This window comes from Fukomys damarensis, unplaced genomic scaffold (genome assembly GCF_012274545.1).
Source record: "Fukomys damarensis isolate Sample0158 unplaced genomic scaffold, DMR_v1.0_HiC HiC_scaffold_37, whole genome shotgun sequence".
Lineage (NCBI taxonomy): Eukaryota > Metazoa > Chordata > Mammalia > Rodentia > Bathyergidae > Fukomys > Fukomys damarensis.
In genome coordinates, this window is record NW_022900949.1 from 49,384,161 (window position 1) to 49,403,998 (window position 19,838).

Below are 19,838 nucleotides of genomic sequence, written 5' to 3' on the forward strand. Positions count from 1 at the left end.
AGATACATTGCAAGACTTCTAAAACAAATCTATGTAAACTTGAGTATTGACAAATAATATATTGATTTATTTTATATGGAAGCATTCCCTAGAAACATGCTTACTGACCTGTAGTAAACCCAGCCCTTAATTTCTACTGTTTGAAGTTGTGGTTTTTTTATATTTATACATGAGTTCCTATTACTGGTGAGGATGCTCAAGAAGTAGATACTGTTTAGAATTTTCATGTCTTACAATCCCATTTCTCTTCCAGATTCAAAATAAACCAGAAAAGAAACCTGAAACACCACTTCCACCTCCAGCCACCTTTTCAAGTAGTCCCCAACCTCACTCTCCTATTCCAGCTGTGAATAATGTTGTAAATGCACCATTGTCCATAAACATTCCACGGTTCTACTTTCCTGAAGGACTCCCCGATACCTGCAGTAACCATGAACAGACTCTAAGCAGAATTGAAACTGCTTTTATGGATATTGAAGATCAGAAAGCAGACATTTGTGAAATGGGAAAGATTGCAAAGGTAATTTACTAACTGATTAATAATCCCCATTTCTCCAGCAGTCCTAATATCCCCATCTTCCCTGACTCTTAGTCTACTTTTAAGCTTGCATAGAACTTTTTTCCAAGTTGAAAAAAAGTTATTTAATCCTGATACATCTCTAAACTATAATCATTATTCATAGAATCTTAAGTTTGAATACAAATTTTAGTGGTATTCTAGTCCAACCTCCCATTTAATGTAGGAATCCCTTCAAGGCATCACCATCTCATAAATACATTCTTTTCTTAAATGCTTTCAGTGACTAGAAGCTCATTTCCCTTGCTGGGTAGTCTGTTCTATATTATATAGCTTTGTTTTTTAGAAACTATATCCTTATAATGAATAGGAGTCTGTTTTGTTCCGATTTATTGATCATTATTCTGCCCTGAAATTAGACAAGGAATTATTAGGCCATCTCAACATTGTCATTTTACCCAGAAATAAATAGATGTGACACTAGGAAGCAAGTCTTTGGTAATTTACCATATATTCATTCAACTATCTCTGATATAAGATTTTAGCTCCCAACTGTCAGGACTACTGTAACTGGATTCTACACTTCCATTTTCCTCCCAGAACAATTAACACTGAATGTAACTATCAGGTTATAGTTGATCATGCCATTCCTCAGCTCAGCAGTATTCTGGGATTCTCACCCAAGCTAGCAGTGCTTGTTTGTTTGTTTGTTTGTTTGGGTTTTATTTTTATCATGTATATATTTTAAAATCATATTATACCTCAGAATTTAGCAGTGGTTCCAAGTTGTGCTTCAGAAGGGTTTAGTAGATAAAAGGCCACATGGAGGCAGGTAAAATATAAAGTGGAAGTTCCCAAGTCTCTATGCACATTTGGAAGACTTCTCTTCCTTTCAAGAGTAACATTAAAAGTTTGAAATTTACTGTTTTTCAGGATAAAACCAAAACTTCTCTTTTTGGCATTCCAGTATCATTCCATACTTGCCTGAAACTATTTCCTGAATGAGCCTGACCTCCTTAACCTCTCAGGCACACCTCTGCATTTGTACTCTCCTACCTCTCCCCTCCAAGATGAGTTTCCACTCCTATCAACCTCTACAACATCCACATTAAAGACCTATCTTCTAGCCTGTCTTTTTGAAGAAGTCCCTACATTCCATTCATGCTGATACTAAACCCAAGTCCATTTTGCTTACTGCTCAAAAGCCAATATTCAGGAAATAGAATTGGTGAGAAGGAAATCAGATTTATCCAAGGGCTAGTTCTAAGATGATGAAAGGATTGCCATTCTCAAAATTCTTACCTTGGAGAATTTAAATACATAAAGGTCTTTTTTGATGACGGTAAAAGGGTAGTGGGAAAATGGATAAAGCACCTGCATGTTGATTTGCTCCCATAACAATCTTTATCATTCAAGGGATTCTTTTTCTCTTTAATCCGAACATTCTTGTAATTACAAATGACCTTTGTCTCCTGGGCCAGTCCCCATAATCCTTTGAATAAATACATTATTTTCCTGAAAATTAAACATTATCCTTCTCTTAGAAAACAGAATTAGCAAGTCTTTGGGCCCACACTTGGTATTTGAAAACCCCAGATGGTTCTGAAAAACTAAAGAAACATTACTGATTAAGAGGTCTGAGGACCAATTTTCCCCCTTTTCACCCCTTTTTTCCTGGAATAATTGACTCTAGTAACTAATATCTCAGCCATTTAAGAAGGGTTTTTCTTCAGAAGTTACAATACTGGGCAGAGGCTAAAACAGAATAACTGTTCAAGGAGAAGTCTTGCAAAGTAAAGCTAATCTTAAACAAGATGGAGTAAAACAAAATGGTATAGCCATTCTGCTGTTATAACACCCTATTCTCTCCCCTAACTCTGACCTCACAGAGCATTTGAATGTTTTGTACCTAGTGTGTTTAAGGAACTAGAAAGGAATATTTTCTTTTATTTTGTTTCCCTTTCCCATCCTAGAATGTGCTTGTTGATCCCTAGATGTTTCTCATGAAAAACAAACTCTTTCATTCTAGGAACAAGAACGTACCTATTTGCCATTCTGTTTTACTTATGAAGAAAACTTATTTCCACAAGTACTTACCTGAAGTCATAGAACTTCTTCATATTGGGAGACAAATCCTCTTAATTTCTGGCTTGATGCTGCTTCTATGTATGTTTATCTCTCTGAACATATACTGATACTAGCTAACTTCTAACCACTAGTAATCAAACTGCAAGCTCTTTACCCAAGGCATTCAGCATTTTCTTACCCAATTCTTTGAGGTGACTATTACATTAGATGACAGAATCAAAAGGGTCATTGTGCTGAATGGGCTGAAGCTGTGGATCTAAATATAAAATACAAAATCTAGCAAGGATGGATGAAGTGTACATTTGGAGGTAAAGTGTTAAAACTCGTGAAATGAGGGGATGTCTGAAATAAAAGGGTTTATTTTTAAACAGATGCTAACCAAGAAAAAAAAAAAAAGGACCAGGTCCTGGGACCAGTTTGAGCAACTTGAGCATGTGGGCTACATATCAGTTGGAAAATGTCCACCAGACCAGAGATAAAAACATTTCTTACAAGCTTTGAAGAAAGAAAGCACTGTCACCTACATGACTGTAGATAAGAGGGACAGGATAACAGGAAGCACTGGAAACTTTGGAATGAGAGGAGGAGAAGTAATTATTGCTTCATAGTCGGAGTTACAGTTGGGAAATTTTATTCATTTACAAATAACCCTAACCTCTCCACTGTAATTAAATTTAGGACATCTCAAATTGTTTTGTTTTATAACATGTTAACTGCATAATCCCAAATGGGATATTTCTAATGTGGGAACAGTTTGTGTGAAAGACAGAAGGTGTCATGGAACGCTTCAGGTAGGAAATGAGGAGAAATTGCCCAGATTAAGGTGTAGTAGTTCTCCCATATGAAGCTGGGGTCACTGTGTGTGGAGAGCTCATCCGAGTTATTAGTGCCTGTCACAGTCCTGCAACCTACCCTTCTTGAATAGAGGTCTACTGGGTTGACCCTCTTCCCTCCAGATATTTCCCTGACAAGAAGTCCTTTCTCCCTGTACCTCTCCATCCTTCTGATTCCCCACCCTGCCCCCAGTGTAATAGCCCTGCCTTGCTTCATGGCTCACTGGCTCACTAGTTATACTCCTTAGATTCAGTGAGAGGAAAGCAGAAAGCCCAACTCCAGGGGAGTCCAAGGAGGGTTAGGAAAGATCCTAGTCGAAGCAGGGAGATCAGTCTGTGGATGGTGAGAAGTAAAAAGAAGAATTTTGCCAGTTATATGTAGGTTAGGATAATTGTCAGTGTTCAAGTTGACAACATGAATAGTTTTTAAGGTAGAAAACTATTTTGATTAGCCAAGTAATAGTCATTTACATAACACTTCACTGTTTAATACCTAATAATCTTGTAGCACAATAGCCATTTTACATATATATGACTGATTAACTTACCTAAATTGTACTTGATTATAGCCCTAAATTCCATTCATGGAAGCCAAGCTTTTGTGTTCTGTATTTTAAGTCTTTGTCAGGTAGGAAGAGAAATTGCTCATACCTTTAAAAAATTAAAACTAGCTTTGCATATAAAAATAAGGATTTATATGATGACCTCAAAACTTATCATGAGTATGTCAGTTTGTGTTTTATTTTTGATAACTGAACCAGCTCATTTTATATTTTGCCTCTGTATTCCTTTTTTGTTTTTTTGGTACCAGGGATCAAACTCAGGACCTTGCACTTGTGAGGCAGGCAGTGGAATCACTGAGCTAAATCCCCAGCCATTTTGCCTCTCTATTCTTAAAACAATTTATTTAAAATTGATTCAAACATGTCTTCCCATTAGCCAGTTTTTGTTTAATCCAGCTTTTATTTGGTTGTAACACACTCTTAGCATTCGTTATGTAACCCTTATTTCCAGTCATTCTTTAACTGTGAATGGGTTTTTTTGTTTTTGTTTTTGTTTTGTTTTGTTTAGACCAGGAAACAGTGAATACTGCGTGCAACACATACTGCCCATATTCTTACAACACGTTAACTTATGAAAGGCAGAAGAGAGGTACCCTTTTAGGGTCAGGGGGTGAAACCATCAAAGCAGTAAGTGAATATGTTTATGGATTATTATAGTTTATAAAGTTCTTTGGAAGACCAGCTTCAGTTTGCAATGTAAGTGGCATGTAAGTACAGCCATAAAGACTGCGCTCTGTTTTTTAAGTGCAGAGCCAATTGTGTTTATGAAATCTGTATCTGTCGGTATAGTTTATCCTGTTCATCTTAAACCTCAGACAGCCTTAGAGAGCTTTAATGCCTATGTCTGGTTCAGTTCTTGGTGTGTAGTTTGTACTTAATGGAGAAAAAAACAAAAGGAGAATGAACCTAAGAAGGAAAAAAGTAGTGTAGAAAACAAAATAGAAACAAAATCTCAGTAACGGGAAAACATTTGTTAGACACTGGGCCAGAAGATTCATCATGAAGTTTTATCCTCTAGCAGAAAGTTGAAGAGAAAGAATAAAGCTCTGTTCTGAACCATGTAAAGCCCTCTGTCACTTCTCTTCTGGCTATACTTGAACTTCTTCCTCTGCAAAATAGAATTAAAATACCTTCTCTCTCTCTCTTCTGCATGGTAATTCTGTTAAAAAAAAAAAAGGACTTCACACTGCTTTGTTCTCACCTGTGTTAATAAAAATTATATTTTGTTGCCTTCAGATTATTATCATTTATTCTTTAGGTTCTCTTTGATCTCCTGGCTCCCCTTGTCTAATTCTTTGATTTTACATAGATACAGGCCAGCCATACATTTTTTTAAATAGTCAAAGTTTAATGTCCTCAGCCCTTGCTTGCCTACCTCTTCCATTTTCCCCCATTGGCATTTTCTCCAAGGGCCTGCTATCTTCAAACTGCCTAACACTTGGGTACTCAGGGTACTTCGGTATAAGAAAAGGCTGACCTTTAGTCTATTCAAAATATTTTCCTTATGTATCTTGCATCTTAGAGTTTTTCCTTTGGTCCATAAGTTCATACACTTTAACAGAGAGTCTTTTGAAGAAAACACCTTATACGAGGGGCTGAAAATTGTTCAATAGGGAAATTGCCCCACAGTGTGTGGTAAGCAGACAGACCCTGGGAGTATTTTATCTGAGGCTGGTGACTTTCCCAATGTCAAGGTAGAAGACTTCTGATCCTTTCCAGTTCTAAAGAATTCATAAGCAATTCTGGTGATGGAAGTTTCAGGCCCTTTGACAAGCCAGTAGTAGTCTTTCTCTGTACTGTTTGGGTTCCCCAACTCCACAGTATAGACTACTGTTTTAGCTTTTCCAGAAGTTGCAATAGCCAGTCACTTCAGCTAAGAGCATTTCCTTGGCAACCTATTCAACATGAAAGACTGGACTGGAATTAGGGAAACTGAATTTTGTACACACCCTAAGTGTATGAATTGTGAGCTTTGTACTTTGGTGAGCATAATTTATACAATAAACAAAATCAAGTGGTTACTAAGCAATACCTTTCCCTCATTCTTGATCTCAGTGGAGATAGTCAACCTCTGGATTTAAGAAATCTTAAACTTTACTCTGATTATACAACATTCTTTCTTGGCCACAGTGGCAGCAGCCACTTATTTCTGCCCTTTCCTTACCTCCCATGGCTTGCCTTTTTCTTTCCGTGTCTTCATCTTTGGCAAGAACCAGCAGCAGCTTTGAGCAGTCTCTTGGGATAACTAAAGTCAGATGAGGTAGTCTTCAAGCTCCTCTGGGATCCTCTGTGCACTGAGGCCTCACACCAGAAGCAGTTCACCTAAACTTAATGTGATACACATCTAGTCCACCTCCAAAGGAGAATCTTCTATAAAAGGATAATTCAACAGAGATTAGATGTGACTCTTTAAAGAGTTCTAGATTTTGGAACATATTTTATGTGTATGTAAAAAAATTAGGAAGATTTTGAGACTAATTCTCTTCTAATAGTTAAATATTATTAATTGTAGAAAATAGTTTTCCCTCTAAGGAAAAAACAGGTAAATTTAGTAAGAACTCTCTTACAAGAGTAAGACAGTAAAACAATTTTTTTTATTCGAAAGAAGATTCTTTTATTAAAGAAAAAAAGTCAATACTTTTTAAGGTATTTTTAAAAATTTTTTCCCAGTTCTTACTAAGGCTTTTATAATATGCTTCTGATATATAAATGACTTTTAATACATAAATGATGTTTTTTTTTTTTTTTTACCTTTTGTCACTTACTTGAATTATAACCATTTAATAGCTATTTTCTTGAACAGACCAATTAGAGTTTTCTGGTCCTTGAACTTAAGATTTTATACTAGACAAAAGAGAGGAAAAGAATACATAGTAGTGTTTTAATAACATGTGGCCAATAATAAAGGTGACTGCACTTTTCTGCACAACCATTATACTCAATCATTTCTATTTTTTCCTAGAAGGTAGAAAATATATGATGTAACAGTAGCAGAAAGGGAAGCTGCTTTCTTTACTATCAGATCTGAGAGTATCACTATAAATGAACATGGGGAAAAGCTAAGTGTTTTTCCATTTTCTTCACAAAATATGTATATAACCCTCTTATTTCCCGTCTTTCATTCCTCCCTTAAATCTACCCTACATGATGTATTTGCCCCAACCCCAGTTGTATTCCCCTAAGGATTCTTCTGTCCACTGTGGCAAGAATGGTAAAAGCCACACAAAGACCTTTTGTTTGGCCGTGTCATTGTCTGTTGGCCCACTGTTTTATTTTTTATTTGCAGATCTGTGGCTGTCCTCTCTATTGGAAAGCCCCCATGTTTAGGGCTGCAGGGGGAGAGAAGACAGGATTTGTGTCAGCACAGTCATTTATTGCCACATGGAGAAGGTAAGTGTGTGACCAGTCACTCTTGAGCTGGGGAAAAAATTGTGTGTTGTAACATGCTTTATTAAAGTTGCTTATTTTATTCATTTTCCTTTTGTCCTTTTTTCAGTAAGGAAAATTCAGTGATTCACAGTAATTTTTACCTGCACAAAAGTTCTTTGCCATAAGCCTTTATCTTACATGTCTTTAAACAGTAGAGCTGCAGAAATACCTAATAGCTATTTGAAAATTTCTTAGTTTTACTAGTTAAATTGGAAACTCAGGATTTGAGTCTGACAGCAATAACATAAAAGTAAACATGAAAATATTTTATTTTCATACAGTTTATCTTAGATTTATATGTAGTTGATTTGTTAAAATAGCATAAGTCTAATAGATTTTAATCATCATTTTTGAGAACTCCAGTTAAGGAACAAAGAACTAGTATGTTTATCAAGATATTCTTAAATATTAGCTGTAATAAATTTTCCTGAATTCAAACCCAATTTACTCACTTCTTGCTTTAGGTGTTATTTCTTAGTATATTTATACATTTTATGAGAATATCAAAGTTTGTCCTCTTTTCCTCTTTTAACTAACCCCTAACTCCTCTTTATGCATGTTCTTCTCACATTTTCTGGGATACATATCCTTTTTCCTGGTGAACTATTTGGAAATACTTTTCATTTATCATTTTTATTTAAAAGCAATGTATAATATCAGTAGAATTCAACTTAACAGATTTTGTATAATTCCTTCATACCACCTAAAGGCTCTTCGTTGCATGTTTGAGAAACATAGTATGTGATTAGTAAATGCATTCTTGGCTTTAGAAATCTAGCATCAAGTGTAATTCAGCAAGTTCTTCATTATATTAGTACTAAAACAATCAGGCTATATAGAGAAGATGGCTATCCAGAGGGCAACAAGGGTAAATATCTCCACATTAGCACTGGATAAAAGCAGGTACCCTGAGGTGGGAGTGAAAGATGGGGTCTGATAAAGGAGACTCTAACTGGACCAAAATCCATTGCTTAGGGAATGTATGAAGGAAAACCAAACAGCTGGATCATGGTACCCAAACCAGACCCAAGAGATCTGACTGAGGGAGAGAGCTAGCCCTTCAGTAATGACCTAGGTAATGGAATAGGCTCATAATCACTCAGACCTCCCAACTAGGCATGGTGAGTGAGATACATGTGAGCTGGGGATTCAGCAAAGCTGAAAGCAGAACAGGGCAAGACAAAATGCATCCTGAAAACAATAGTGCCAAAGGACCTGCTAGCAGCAAGTCTATGGGAAGAGAGAGGCTTGTCCAACAGAAAAAAATAAGTTACTCGTTCTCCCCTCTTACAGTGGGAATGCTGTGCTTGTTGGGCATTCAGCATACTACTTTCAGTTTCTGGCAGGTTCCTCCATGGACCCCCAGGGACCTCCTGGTAGGGAACTCCGGGGAGACCTGGGACTGGGACAAGTACATGGAGTAGAGAAGTGTGGGAGATCTGTAAAAGGAAAGGCAGACACTGGTACCCAAATCAAAAGGCAATTTGTAGGAGCCAGAATAGAGTGGGTACTCTCCTTATGCTTCCCCAAACAAAGGAAAGGCCTAAGATAATTTGAGGTCCTGTACCCCACCCCATGCAGGCAAAGGGGGTCCCTCTGCTAAGTCCAGGGGCAGCCCTAGGTTTCACGGATGGGTCTGAGACACATAACTGTGGACAGAGAGATGGAGAATAGTGCCTGAGGTCTTCTGGCCACACAGTAGGCAAGGAAAGCCTTTGGAGGGGAAAGCCTATGGAGGGAAGGCACAGAAATTACCATGCAGTGAAGGAAACAAGAGAATGTGAGAGGTCTCTGGTAGAGGCTGAGAGAAAACTGAAGAACTGGGAGTAGGGCACATTTGCTTATACCATGTACCTGTACCCATTTGCTTCCTCCAAATTAATTGAGGCAGTTGGATCTTGAGATCACCATGAAAGCCTGCAGTTGCTCATACCCAGAGCACAGCTTACAACCAGGACACTGGTCCAGAGGGAGCAATAGCCCTGACTGCTTTGGGCAGGCAGTTGCCTGGTCCACAGTGAGAAACTGCTTGGCTACACACAATCAGACTGTGTGACTCCAGTGTAGGGGGTGCTGTGTAGACATGGACAGTCTGGGTTAATGATGTAACAACTGTATGACACTTTTTTGTTTGTTTGTTAATTGATGTTATGGTTGTTTCCTTGCTTATTTGTTTGACCTGGCTTATAGTATCTTGGTTTTTTGTTTTGATTTCTTATCATTTTTTTCTTCTGGTTTTTGCTGCTTTGTTAATATTATTGTTACTTTACTTTATTCTTTAAGTTTTTTCCACTTTGATCTCCCTATTTTAGTCTTCTTTTCTTTTTTTTTTTTAACTTTCTTTTCTCCCTATTTTTTTTTCTCTTTTCTTTATTGTTTTCTCATCTCCCTGCCTTCTTTCCCCTCCCAACCTACCTAATGGCATGTATATGGAGGAGGGAGAGACCATCAAACCAAAGCCGGGTGTGGTGGTGCACACCTGTAATCCCAGCATTGGGGAGGCTGAGGCAGCAGGATCGCTGTGAGTTCAAGACCAGCCTGGGCTCCATAGTGAGTTCCAGGTCAGTCTCAACTACATAGAACCTGTCTCAAAAAACCACACACACACACACACACACACACACACCCAAAAAAAAAATTAATGGAGAAATAAGGATAGTCGAACTAACAAGCAAACTGACTATTGGAGTTATAGAAGAAACAAAAATTAGAAGAACTGACCAAAACTGTTTAAAACATGAATGACAGATTTACCAAAGAACTAAACATCAAAAAAAAGGTGCCAAACGGGAATCATAGAAATAAAGAATTCTGTTGAGTACATTAAGCTTGGGATGGTGATGCATGAGCAGGAGGATCACTGCAACTTCAAGACCAGCCTGGGCTACACAGCAAAACCCTAACTCAAAAAAAAAAGAAGAAGAAAAGAAAAAAACACTGAATTCCAAAAGTTTCAGAGAAGGTGTAAGACTAATATTCCTCAAGTTCTTTGATGAAATTGAAAGGTAAGGAAGATTTGCAAACTGATTCCTGGAAGCTTGCATTACCTTAATTCCAAAACCAGACAAGGACCCAACTGAAAAAAAAATGATAGGCTAATCTCTTTAATGAATGTAGATATGAAAAATTCTCAACAAATTTTGGCAAACAGTGCAGTGAATCATCAAAAAAAAAAAAATCATACGTCATGACCAAGTAGGCTTCATCTGAAGGATGCAAGGATGGTTCAACATATGTAAATCAATAAATGTAATATACCACATTAAAAAGAAGTTGGGACAAAATTCACATGGGCAATTCAATAGGTGCAAAAAGCCTTTGACAAAATCTAGCATCTATTCATGATTAAAAACCACTGAAGAAAATAGGTAGAGAAGGACCTTATTTCAATCTCATAAAAGCCATTTATGACAGTCTTCATGCCAAATTTTAAATGGGGATAAGCTGAGAGCTTCTGTAAAATCAGCAACAAGCAAAGATATCCACAATTACTGATTCTGTTTAATATAATATGTGAAGCATTATCCAGATCAGTCAGGCAAGAGAAAGAAATAAAAGAGATACGTATAGGAAAGAAGTTAAGTTACCATAATTTGCAAATGACCTGATCCTTTACACAGAAAACCAAAAAGAAAAATTCCACCAAAAGACACCCTAGACTAGCCAAATTCAGCAGTGTAGCAGGATACAAAATTACACAAAAAAATCGGTAACATTACTGTACACCAATAATGAACCCACCGTGAAAGAAATTAGGAAAACAATAGCATCAAGAAAAATACATAGGAATTATCCTAACCAAAGAATGAAAGACTTCTATACTGTAAACTATAATACTCTGAAAAAGGCAGATCAAAGAGGATATCAGAAAATGGAGGGCCGGGGATTTAGCTCAGTGGCCCTGCACCTACCTTACGAGGTCCTGAGTTCAATCCCCAGTACAGGGGGAAAAGGAAAAAGGAAAGACATCCCCTGTTCTTGGATAAGCAGAACCAATGTTGTCAAAATGGCTATTTTCCTAAAACTGATAGACAATGCAATACCAGTCAAAATACCAACATCATTCCTCACAGAATGAGAAAACAATCCTAAAATTCATATGCAACCAGAAGGCACCCAGAATAGCAAAAAAAAAAAAATTCCACCAAAAGACTCTCTAGACAACAAGAGGAAAACAGGAGGCATCAGAATCCTAAATGTGAAGTTACATTACAAAGCCTCAGTGATTTAAAAACAAAAAACAGAGCTGGGGATTTAGCTCAGTGGTTCTGCTGCCTGCCTTGCAAGTGGAAGGTTCCGAGTTTGATCCCCAGTACCAAAAACTAAATAAATAAAAATAAAACAACAACAAACATCATGATACTTGCACAAAAACAGACATGTGGATAAATAGAATAGAATAGAGAAGGCATAAACAATCCAAGATACATTCAGACCTTTAATCTTTGGTAAAGGGGCTAAAAGCATATGCTGGAGGAAAGATAGCCTCTTTAGCAAATGGTGCTGGGAAAATTGGCTATCCACATACAGAAGATGGAATCTAGACCCATATATCTCACCACGTACTAAACTAAAATCAAGATGGATCAAAGATCTAAATATCAAAACAGAAACACTTAACTTGCTGGAAGACAAAATAGGTAAAACCCTTGAAGTTATGGTCAGAGGCAAGGACTTTCAGAACAGAACCTCAGTTGCCCAAGAATTAACATCAAGAATCAACAAATGGGAACAAAGAAAATGTAACAGCTTCTGCCCAGCAAAGGAAATAACCAAGGGACAGCCTACAGAATGGGAAAAAAAATTTGCCAGCTACACCTTGGACCTCTGGACTAATATCTAGAGTATATAAAGAACTAAAAAAAAATGAGACTTTGCCAAATAAAAGACAACTGATATGAATAGACACTTCAGAAGAAGCAGAACAAATGGCCAGTAAATACATGAAATGTTCAACATCATTGGCTATTAGAAAAATACAAATTTACAAATGGAACAAATGGCCAGTAAATACATGAAATGTTCAACATCATTGGCTATTAGAAAAATACAAATTTAAACAACACCAGGACTCCATATTACTTCAGAGACTATCACCAAGAAATCAAATAACAAATGCTAACAAGATGGGGGAGCTTCTACATTATTAGTGGGAATGTAAACTAATACAATCATTATGAAAATCATGGAGATTCCCCAAGATACTAGAAATAGAAATTCCATTTGATCCAACTATTATCTTTCTAGGTATCTCCCCAAAATAAGGACATCATGTTATAGTGATATATGCATACCCATGTTATTGCAGCACAATTCATATAGCTTAATCTTGGAATTACAGATGAATGGATAAAGAAAATTGGTATTTATGTATAATACTCTGTTATAAAGGATAAATTTTGAGTAATTTGTAGGAAAATGGATGCAACTGGAGACCATAATATTAGATGAAATAAGTGAGATATATAAGCTTAAATATTACATAATTTCTCTTGTATGAGAACCCCAAAGTATAAATAAAGACAAAAATAAAAGATAGATAATAGGAAACAGGGAGCTACTTCTTTTGCAAATGGGAAGAAGACCAAGAGGTAGAGAGAAGGAAGCAAAAGGGGATGTAAAAGAATTAAGATGTATAAACTACTAGTTATATTTTCTCATTGCTAAGACAAAATACTGACACCCAAAGTTAATAGAGGAAAGTTTATTGTAGTTCACATTTTGTAGAGGTTTCCATTCATAGTTGGCTGGCTCCAAGGCTGGGTAGCTTGGCAAAGGGGCATCACAGCAAAGAAACAGTTCATTGCAGGCAGAAGGCAGGAGAGCAGCAAAATAACAAACAGTAAGTGACAACAGTAAGCTATCCCTTATATACTATCCCTAAGGGTGGGTAGCACTCACAACCTTAATACTGGCATTACACCATGAATCAATCTCAGTGTCATATCCTTGATCCTAGCATCACATACTCTAGAACCAGCCACCCCCCAAAAAGCTCCATCTATGACCACGTAAGGGGAACATCTACATACAAGCCATGATAGGTACACATACCAGCTCTCCACAAGTAATATAATCATTATGTACTGCAAACCTGTACTAATAAAAATTTTAAAGACTGCTAATTAATGGGCTTTTTTGAAGAACCACATCCAAGCCCAAAGTTACAAATGCCTTATATTGTCCTGGTATATTTTATCTATTTTGTTCATAGAACATTTCTGAGTTATCCCAATAGCAAGGGGTAACTTTAGGGGCCCTAAAAGAACCCTCACTCATACACCATTTGGGTAACACTTCAAAGTTCTATAGTCCCTACAGTTCTATAGTCATACTGTTCCACCTCTTCTATAGCAATTAGAAAACAATAGGATAAAACATAGGATATAGCTCCCTAAAAACATATGGCTAATAAAACAAATGTATTCCATGGAGGCTAGAAATAGCAAAAAGCACTCATGCACAGGAATAAACTAGCAGAGGAACTGTCATTTGCCCTCAAGATATTTTTTAGTTGGTGCTTCTGGCACACTAAAACCTGGGGGAAAGAAAATAGAGCCTAGATCCAGAGTACTGAGGAAATTAGCTTTGACTCTCTCTCCTTTCTCAACCAGTAAGACCGGGATTTAAGCTGAGTGGTCTAATTTTTTTTAATCAACATATATCAATACTAGAATTTAGGAATTTAAAATTTGTAGGTGTTTTAACTTCCATTCAGCTCTTCTTTTGTTCTGGTAGGTGCACGGCTCTAAAAAGGCCACTGTTGTGGAGTGTTAAACCAGGAGTAAAAAGAATGGGGATATGACCAAGCTCTGGTCAGACAAATCTTCAGCCATTGAGGTCAGCATTGTTGGCAAAACTAACAATCTAGAAACACAGTAGAAAGTGATAAATGACTGTTTAAAAGAAATCTGTGAACAAAGTAGGAAATGGATAAAAAGGAAATAATCTATCATATGGAATGTTAGAGCTAGAGACAAGAAATGCAACCACTTATATTCAATTTTTAATATTCTAGGACACTGTGGACCTGAGACTAACAATAGCAAAGGAAAACTGGTGTCCAAATTGATTTACCAGCAATTAACTGCTTAATAATGATAATCACATCCAGTTTTTTTTTGTTAAATCCATGTGTCATGGAGGTAGAGTGGCCATTTATGTTGGCAGATAGAACAGCATGGCAGTGGGAGCCACAATAGTTGTATTCCTTTATTGAGATGAATTACTTTATCTCTAGGAAAATGCAACTTCTGCAAAAAATCAAAAGGGGAAAGAACATGAAGCACAGTCTTTGAAGTAGCTGCAGAAAACTGCTTACAAAATTATATAGTATGAACGTGTCCTTATCTTTTCTTGCATTAAAAAAATCTATGTGTGTATGTGTCTGTATTAAGGCATTATGGTCAGATACTAAAATGGCTTGGATGCCCTCTAGTGGAAGATCATCCTTGAACTCTTGAAATGCCTTTTAAAAGCCAGCGTATACCCAAGTATGGCTATGTGGGGAGACTAAGTATGATAACCTGAATTACCATACTGACCTTGGAATATATGTGCTTAGTTTTTCAATTATTTTTACAAATTTAAGCCTTTGCATAAATCAGTCTAAGTCCAAGTATAGTATATTTTAAAATTTTAAATACAAAAAAATAGCTGGCAGGTAATGATACCAAATTAAAACATTTGGGTAAGACATATTGCATTGACTTGTTTCAATAACAAGCTCTATGTGATCTGAAAAAACTAAAGAGATACAGTACAGAGAAGTAATTTCCTTCATGTCAGATTGCTCATGGGTTTGAAGCTTTAGTGCATCTATTCCAGTGATTTTAGAATGAACACCTTAAAGGTCTTCTCCCCTCCTTTTGTTTTTTTGCTTTCCCTGTGCTGCTGCCTATTTCATATATATTCTGTGATATTTTTCTTACAAGACAGTTTTAGGGGAAAGACATTGTTCCATAGCTTTTTTACTTAAGTTCCTGTACTACCAGTTTTTAGATAAAACTCTTCTCCAAAAGAGTCAGGATTATTGGTCCATCTCTACTACACTTTACTTTCATATTGTCATATCAGTGTGTTGTCTATTTAAAAATACTATTTTGCCTCAAAAGTGTAATGATCAGCTTTTATGACTTTTATCTTTTTTACCTGCCATATAGAGTTTATCAGCCAGTAGCATTGACAGAAAATTGTAGTTCACATCCCTGATTTTCCTTTGTCCTTTTGGAGTATCTGTTATCTGTCATATTGCTACAGTGTTTATTCAGAAGTGCTATCCTTTTTTTCTTTTTGTAAAAGTGCTTCTTTTCAAAGACCTCACTGCCTTTGTGCTGTGAGCCCATCCATTTTCTTTTGTTTTTCTTTTATTGAGTTTATTGGTAAATTTTAAGTATACAGTACAATTACATTCATTACTGGGATCTTGTACCCTTACATGACAGGTCTTGGTTCTCATTTTTTTCCCCTTATCCGTGCCCTCCCTTCACTCCCTCCTCCCCTCCCCATTTACAAACACTTTACTTCCATTTTTTCATTTCGTCATATTTTTTTTCTTTTCCCTTATTACCTTTCCCTTACCCTTCACACTTTCCCTACACCTTTAGCCCTTTTCTTCCTATTTCACATGGTCAGTTATCTCATTAGGATCTTATGTACTATTATAGTTTATTCACACCAGAGAAAGTATTTGGTATTTACATGTGTGACTTATTTATTTCAATTAGGAGTATATCCTCAATATGTATCCATTTTCCTATGAATGAATCTAATTTCTCATTCTTTATGACTGAGTAGTATTCCATTTTACAGAAAAACCACATCTTCTTTATCCAGTTTCCAACTGATGGGCACATGGGCTGTTTCCAAGTTTTAGTTATTACAAAATGTGCCGCTATAAACATGGGTGCGCATATATCATTGTGGTATGATTCTTTTAATTCTTTTGGAAAGATACCCAGCAGAGGGATGGCTGGGTCAATTGGGACCTCTAGTCCCAGCTCTTTGAGGTATCTCCATATTGATTCCCATAGTGGTTGCACCAGTCTGCATTCCCACCAGCAATAGAGAAGGGTTCCTTTCTCCCCACAGCCCTGCCAACATTTGTTATTGGTTGATTTCTTGATAGCATCCATTCTTTGTGGGGTGAGGTGGAATCTCAGTGTTGTTTTCATCTGCATCTCTCGAACGACCAGGGATGTGGAACATTTTATCATATATTTACTTGCTGCTTTTACTTCTTTGTCTGAGAAATGTCTGTTCATTTCAGATGCCCATTTTTGAATTGGGTCTTTATATTTGGGGGTGCTGGTTGTTTTGAGTTCTTTATATATTCTAGATAATAGTCCTTTGTCTGAGGAGCAGCTGGTAAAAATTTTTTCCCACATTGTAGGTTGTCTCTTAGTTCTGTTGATGGTTTCTTTTGCGGTGTAGAAGCTTTTTAATAAGATGAGATCCCAGTGTTTGATTCTTTCTGCTAATTCCCGTGCTACTGAGAATTAATTGTTTTCCTATGCCAATGTCTTCAAGAGTTCTGCCTAACTTATCTTCCAGAAAGTTTAGTGTTTCTGTTTTAATATTTAGATCTTTAATCCACTTGGATTTTAATTTAGTGCATAGTGAAAGATAAGGGTCTAGTTTTAATCTTTGGCAGGTTGAGATCCAGTTTTTCCAACACCATTTATTAAAGAGGGTATCTTTCCTCCAGTGGGGACGGTCAGCTCCTTTGTCAAAGATGAGGTAGCTGAGTACATCTGGAGTTGTTTTTGTGTCTTCCAGTCTGTTCCACTGATCCTCAGGTCTGATTCTTTGCCAGTACCATGCTGTTTTATCACAATGGCTTTATAGCATAGTTTCAAATTGGGAATTTTTATACCCGCTGCCATGTTTCTGTTGCCTAGGATGGCCTTTGCTATTCTACGTCTCTTATGGTTCCAAATGAATTTTTGGATTCCTATCCACTTTGTAAACTTGAGATAATTTTCATTAGCACGTACCATACTAATCTTTTCCTAAAATGTGTGTATATTTAACTTCAGGCCCTTGAATATTGAAGAATTATAATAAGGAAATAATAGTATAAATAAGTATAATAAGGAAATAGTATAAGTATAATTATAATAAGGAAAATAAGTATAAAAAGACCTACTGTAGCTCTAATCACAAGTTAAGTATACATCTGTTAGATTACTAACATGTTACGAGAGATTTCTACACATAAGTCGCATACTCTGTGCAATGAATAAAAAAAGCTGTAACTTTGCCTGCCCTTTAGGTGCTGAAGAGATAATAGAAAGAAAAATGGTATATATGGTGTGTATAATTATACAAAGATCAGTGAGGAATTCAGTTGTCAAGGAAAGTTTTTTTTAATTGAGTTTATTGATACATTTTAGGTATACAGTACAGTTACATTCATTATTGGGACCTTGTACCTTTACATGACAGGTCTTGGTTCTCATTTTTTCCCCTTGTCTCTGCCCTCCCTTCGCCCCCTCCTCCCCTCCCCATTTACAAACATTTTATTTCCATTTTCTCATGTAGGAAAGTTTTTTGTTGTTTTTTGTGGGGATTTTTTGTTTTGTTTTGTTTTGTTTTGTTTTGTTTTTTTGTACCACAGATTAAACTCAGGACCTTGCTCTTGTGAGACAGGTACAGTACCACTGAGCTAAATCATTGGCCCAGGAAAGCTTTTTGAAAGCAGTGGGTTATTACTTCTTAATAAACAGCTTTAAAACAACAAAGTTGAAGGAGGGTTTTATAGGGGAATAGAACAGCATGAAAATGATACAATGGCAAAACTATATAAGTCAGGCCAGCTACCTAAATTAGAAGGTTCATTTAGCAAAATAGTGAGATACATAGCTAGGCAAGCTCCAGTCTAATTGCTTTACACTTTTGAGTTGTCTCTAATACAAGATTGGAAGAACACAGAAATCTTTAGGACCCTCTTCCCTCTAGCAGTTGCAGTATGACTTTATCAGGCCTTGGACTTGTTGATACATTGGAAAATAAAAAGGAAGAAACAGCTGTCTAAAACACTGTGAAGAAAAATTCCTCATTTAAGAGGCCTTAAATTCCCACTGCAGGTTTATTAGCTTTGTATCACTGTGACAGAATACCAAGATGGAGGAAAGATTTATTTCGGCATTTTGGCATACAGTTTCAGGGGGTCATGGTTACTTGGCCCTCATCACTTTCTGAGCTTATGCTGAGGCAAAATATCATGGAGAGCAACATGTGGTAAAGCAAAGTTGCTCAACTTATGGAGGCCAGAAAGTAAAGAAAGGGCTCACTTTAATAACAGATCCCTTTCCCAAAACCTAATAAGCTATTAGTCCATAAATTGGTTAATCTACTCATGATGTCTGAGCCCTTATGATCCAGTTACCTCCCAAAGACCCCACCTTTGTACTTTGCTGCATCAGGGTCCAATATTTCAACACATAAGATTTGAAGGGACTTTTAAGGTCCTGCCCATCACTGTAGGCTTATGTATGGAAGTGACAGAGCTACTGAACATTTTTGAGTAAGAGAATTATATATTGAAGATTGTTTTACAATTGTGAGATATCTCTAATACAAGATTGGATGAACACAGAAACCTTTAGGACCCTCTTCCCTTCTAGCAGTATCAGCATGAATTTATCAGGCCTTGATATTGTTGATACATTGGAAATTAAAAAGGAAGAAACAACTGTCTAAAACATTGTGAAGAAAAATTCCTCAGGACTCTAGTACTCTCATCCTTTATTAGAAGCATCTAAAGGTCCCCGCTAGAAACTTGGGGCTTATCATGGATTCTACCTTCTTCTCATCCCTTAGCTCTGCCAACTACCATGTCCTTTCATTTCTGCCATATGTGCCCCCTTTCTACTTCCCACTGGTAATATCCATGCTGAGGCTCTCATTGTTTCTTGCTTGATATTTCTGAAAAACATACCTGATCATGTCACTGTAAAAATTAAAAGATTTTCTGTGGAGTAGGGTAAAATTCATAGTTCTTATATAAAGAACTCAAAAAATCAGACTCCCCCACAAAATAAAAACCTGATTCAAAAATGGGCATCTGAAATGAACAGACATTTCTCAAACAAAGAAGTAAAAGCAGCAAATAAATATATGAAAAAATGTTCAATATCACTGGTCATTCAAGAGATGCAGATGAAAACAACACTGAGATTCCACTTCACCCCACAAAGAATGGCTGCTATCAAGAAATCAACCAATAATAAATGTTATTGTTAATTGTTAATGTTATTGCGGGGTTGTAGGGAAAAAGGAACCCTTCTCCACTGTTGGTGGGCTTGCAGACTGGTGCAACCACTGTGGAAATCAATATGGAGATACCTCAAAGAACTAGGACTAGAGGTTCCATCTGACCCAGCCATCCCTCTGCTGGGTATCTTT

At 36.7% G+C, this 19,838-nt stretch overlaps 1 protein-coding gene across 2 annotated transcripts in view; it reads left to right on the plus strand.

The window, feature by feature from the left end:
• Positions 1-19,838, plus strand: part of Ppp2r3a (protein phosphatase 2 regulatory subunit B''alpha) — a 145,825-nt gene that overhangs the window by 57,727 nt on the left and 68,260 nt on the right. For both annotated transcript variants that reach the window (XM_010625509.3, XM_019207668.2), the window contains 2 exons: positions 254-520; positions 7,288-7,391. In XM_010625509.3, coding sequence (XP_010623811.1) covers positions 254-520; positions 7,288-7,391 — 371 coding nt within the window. The remainder of the gene's footprint in view (positions 1-253; positions 521-7,287; positions 7,392-19,838) is intronic.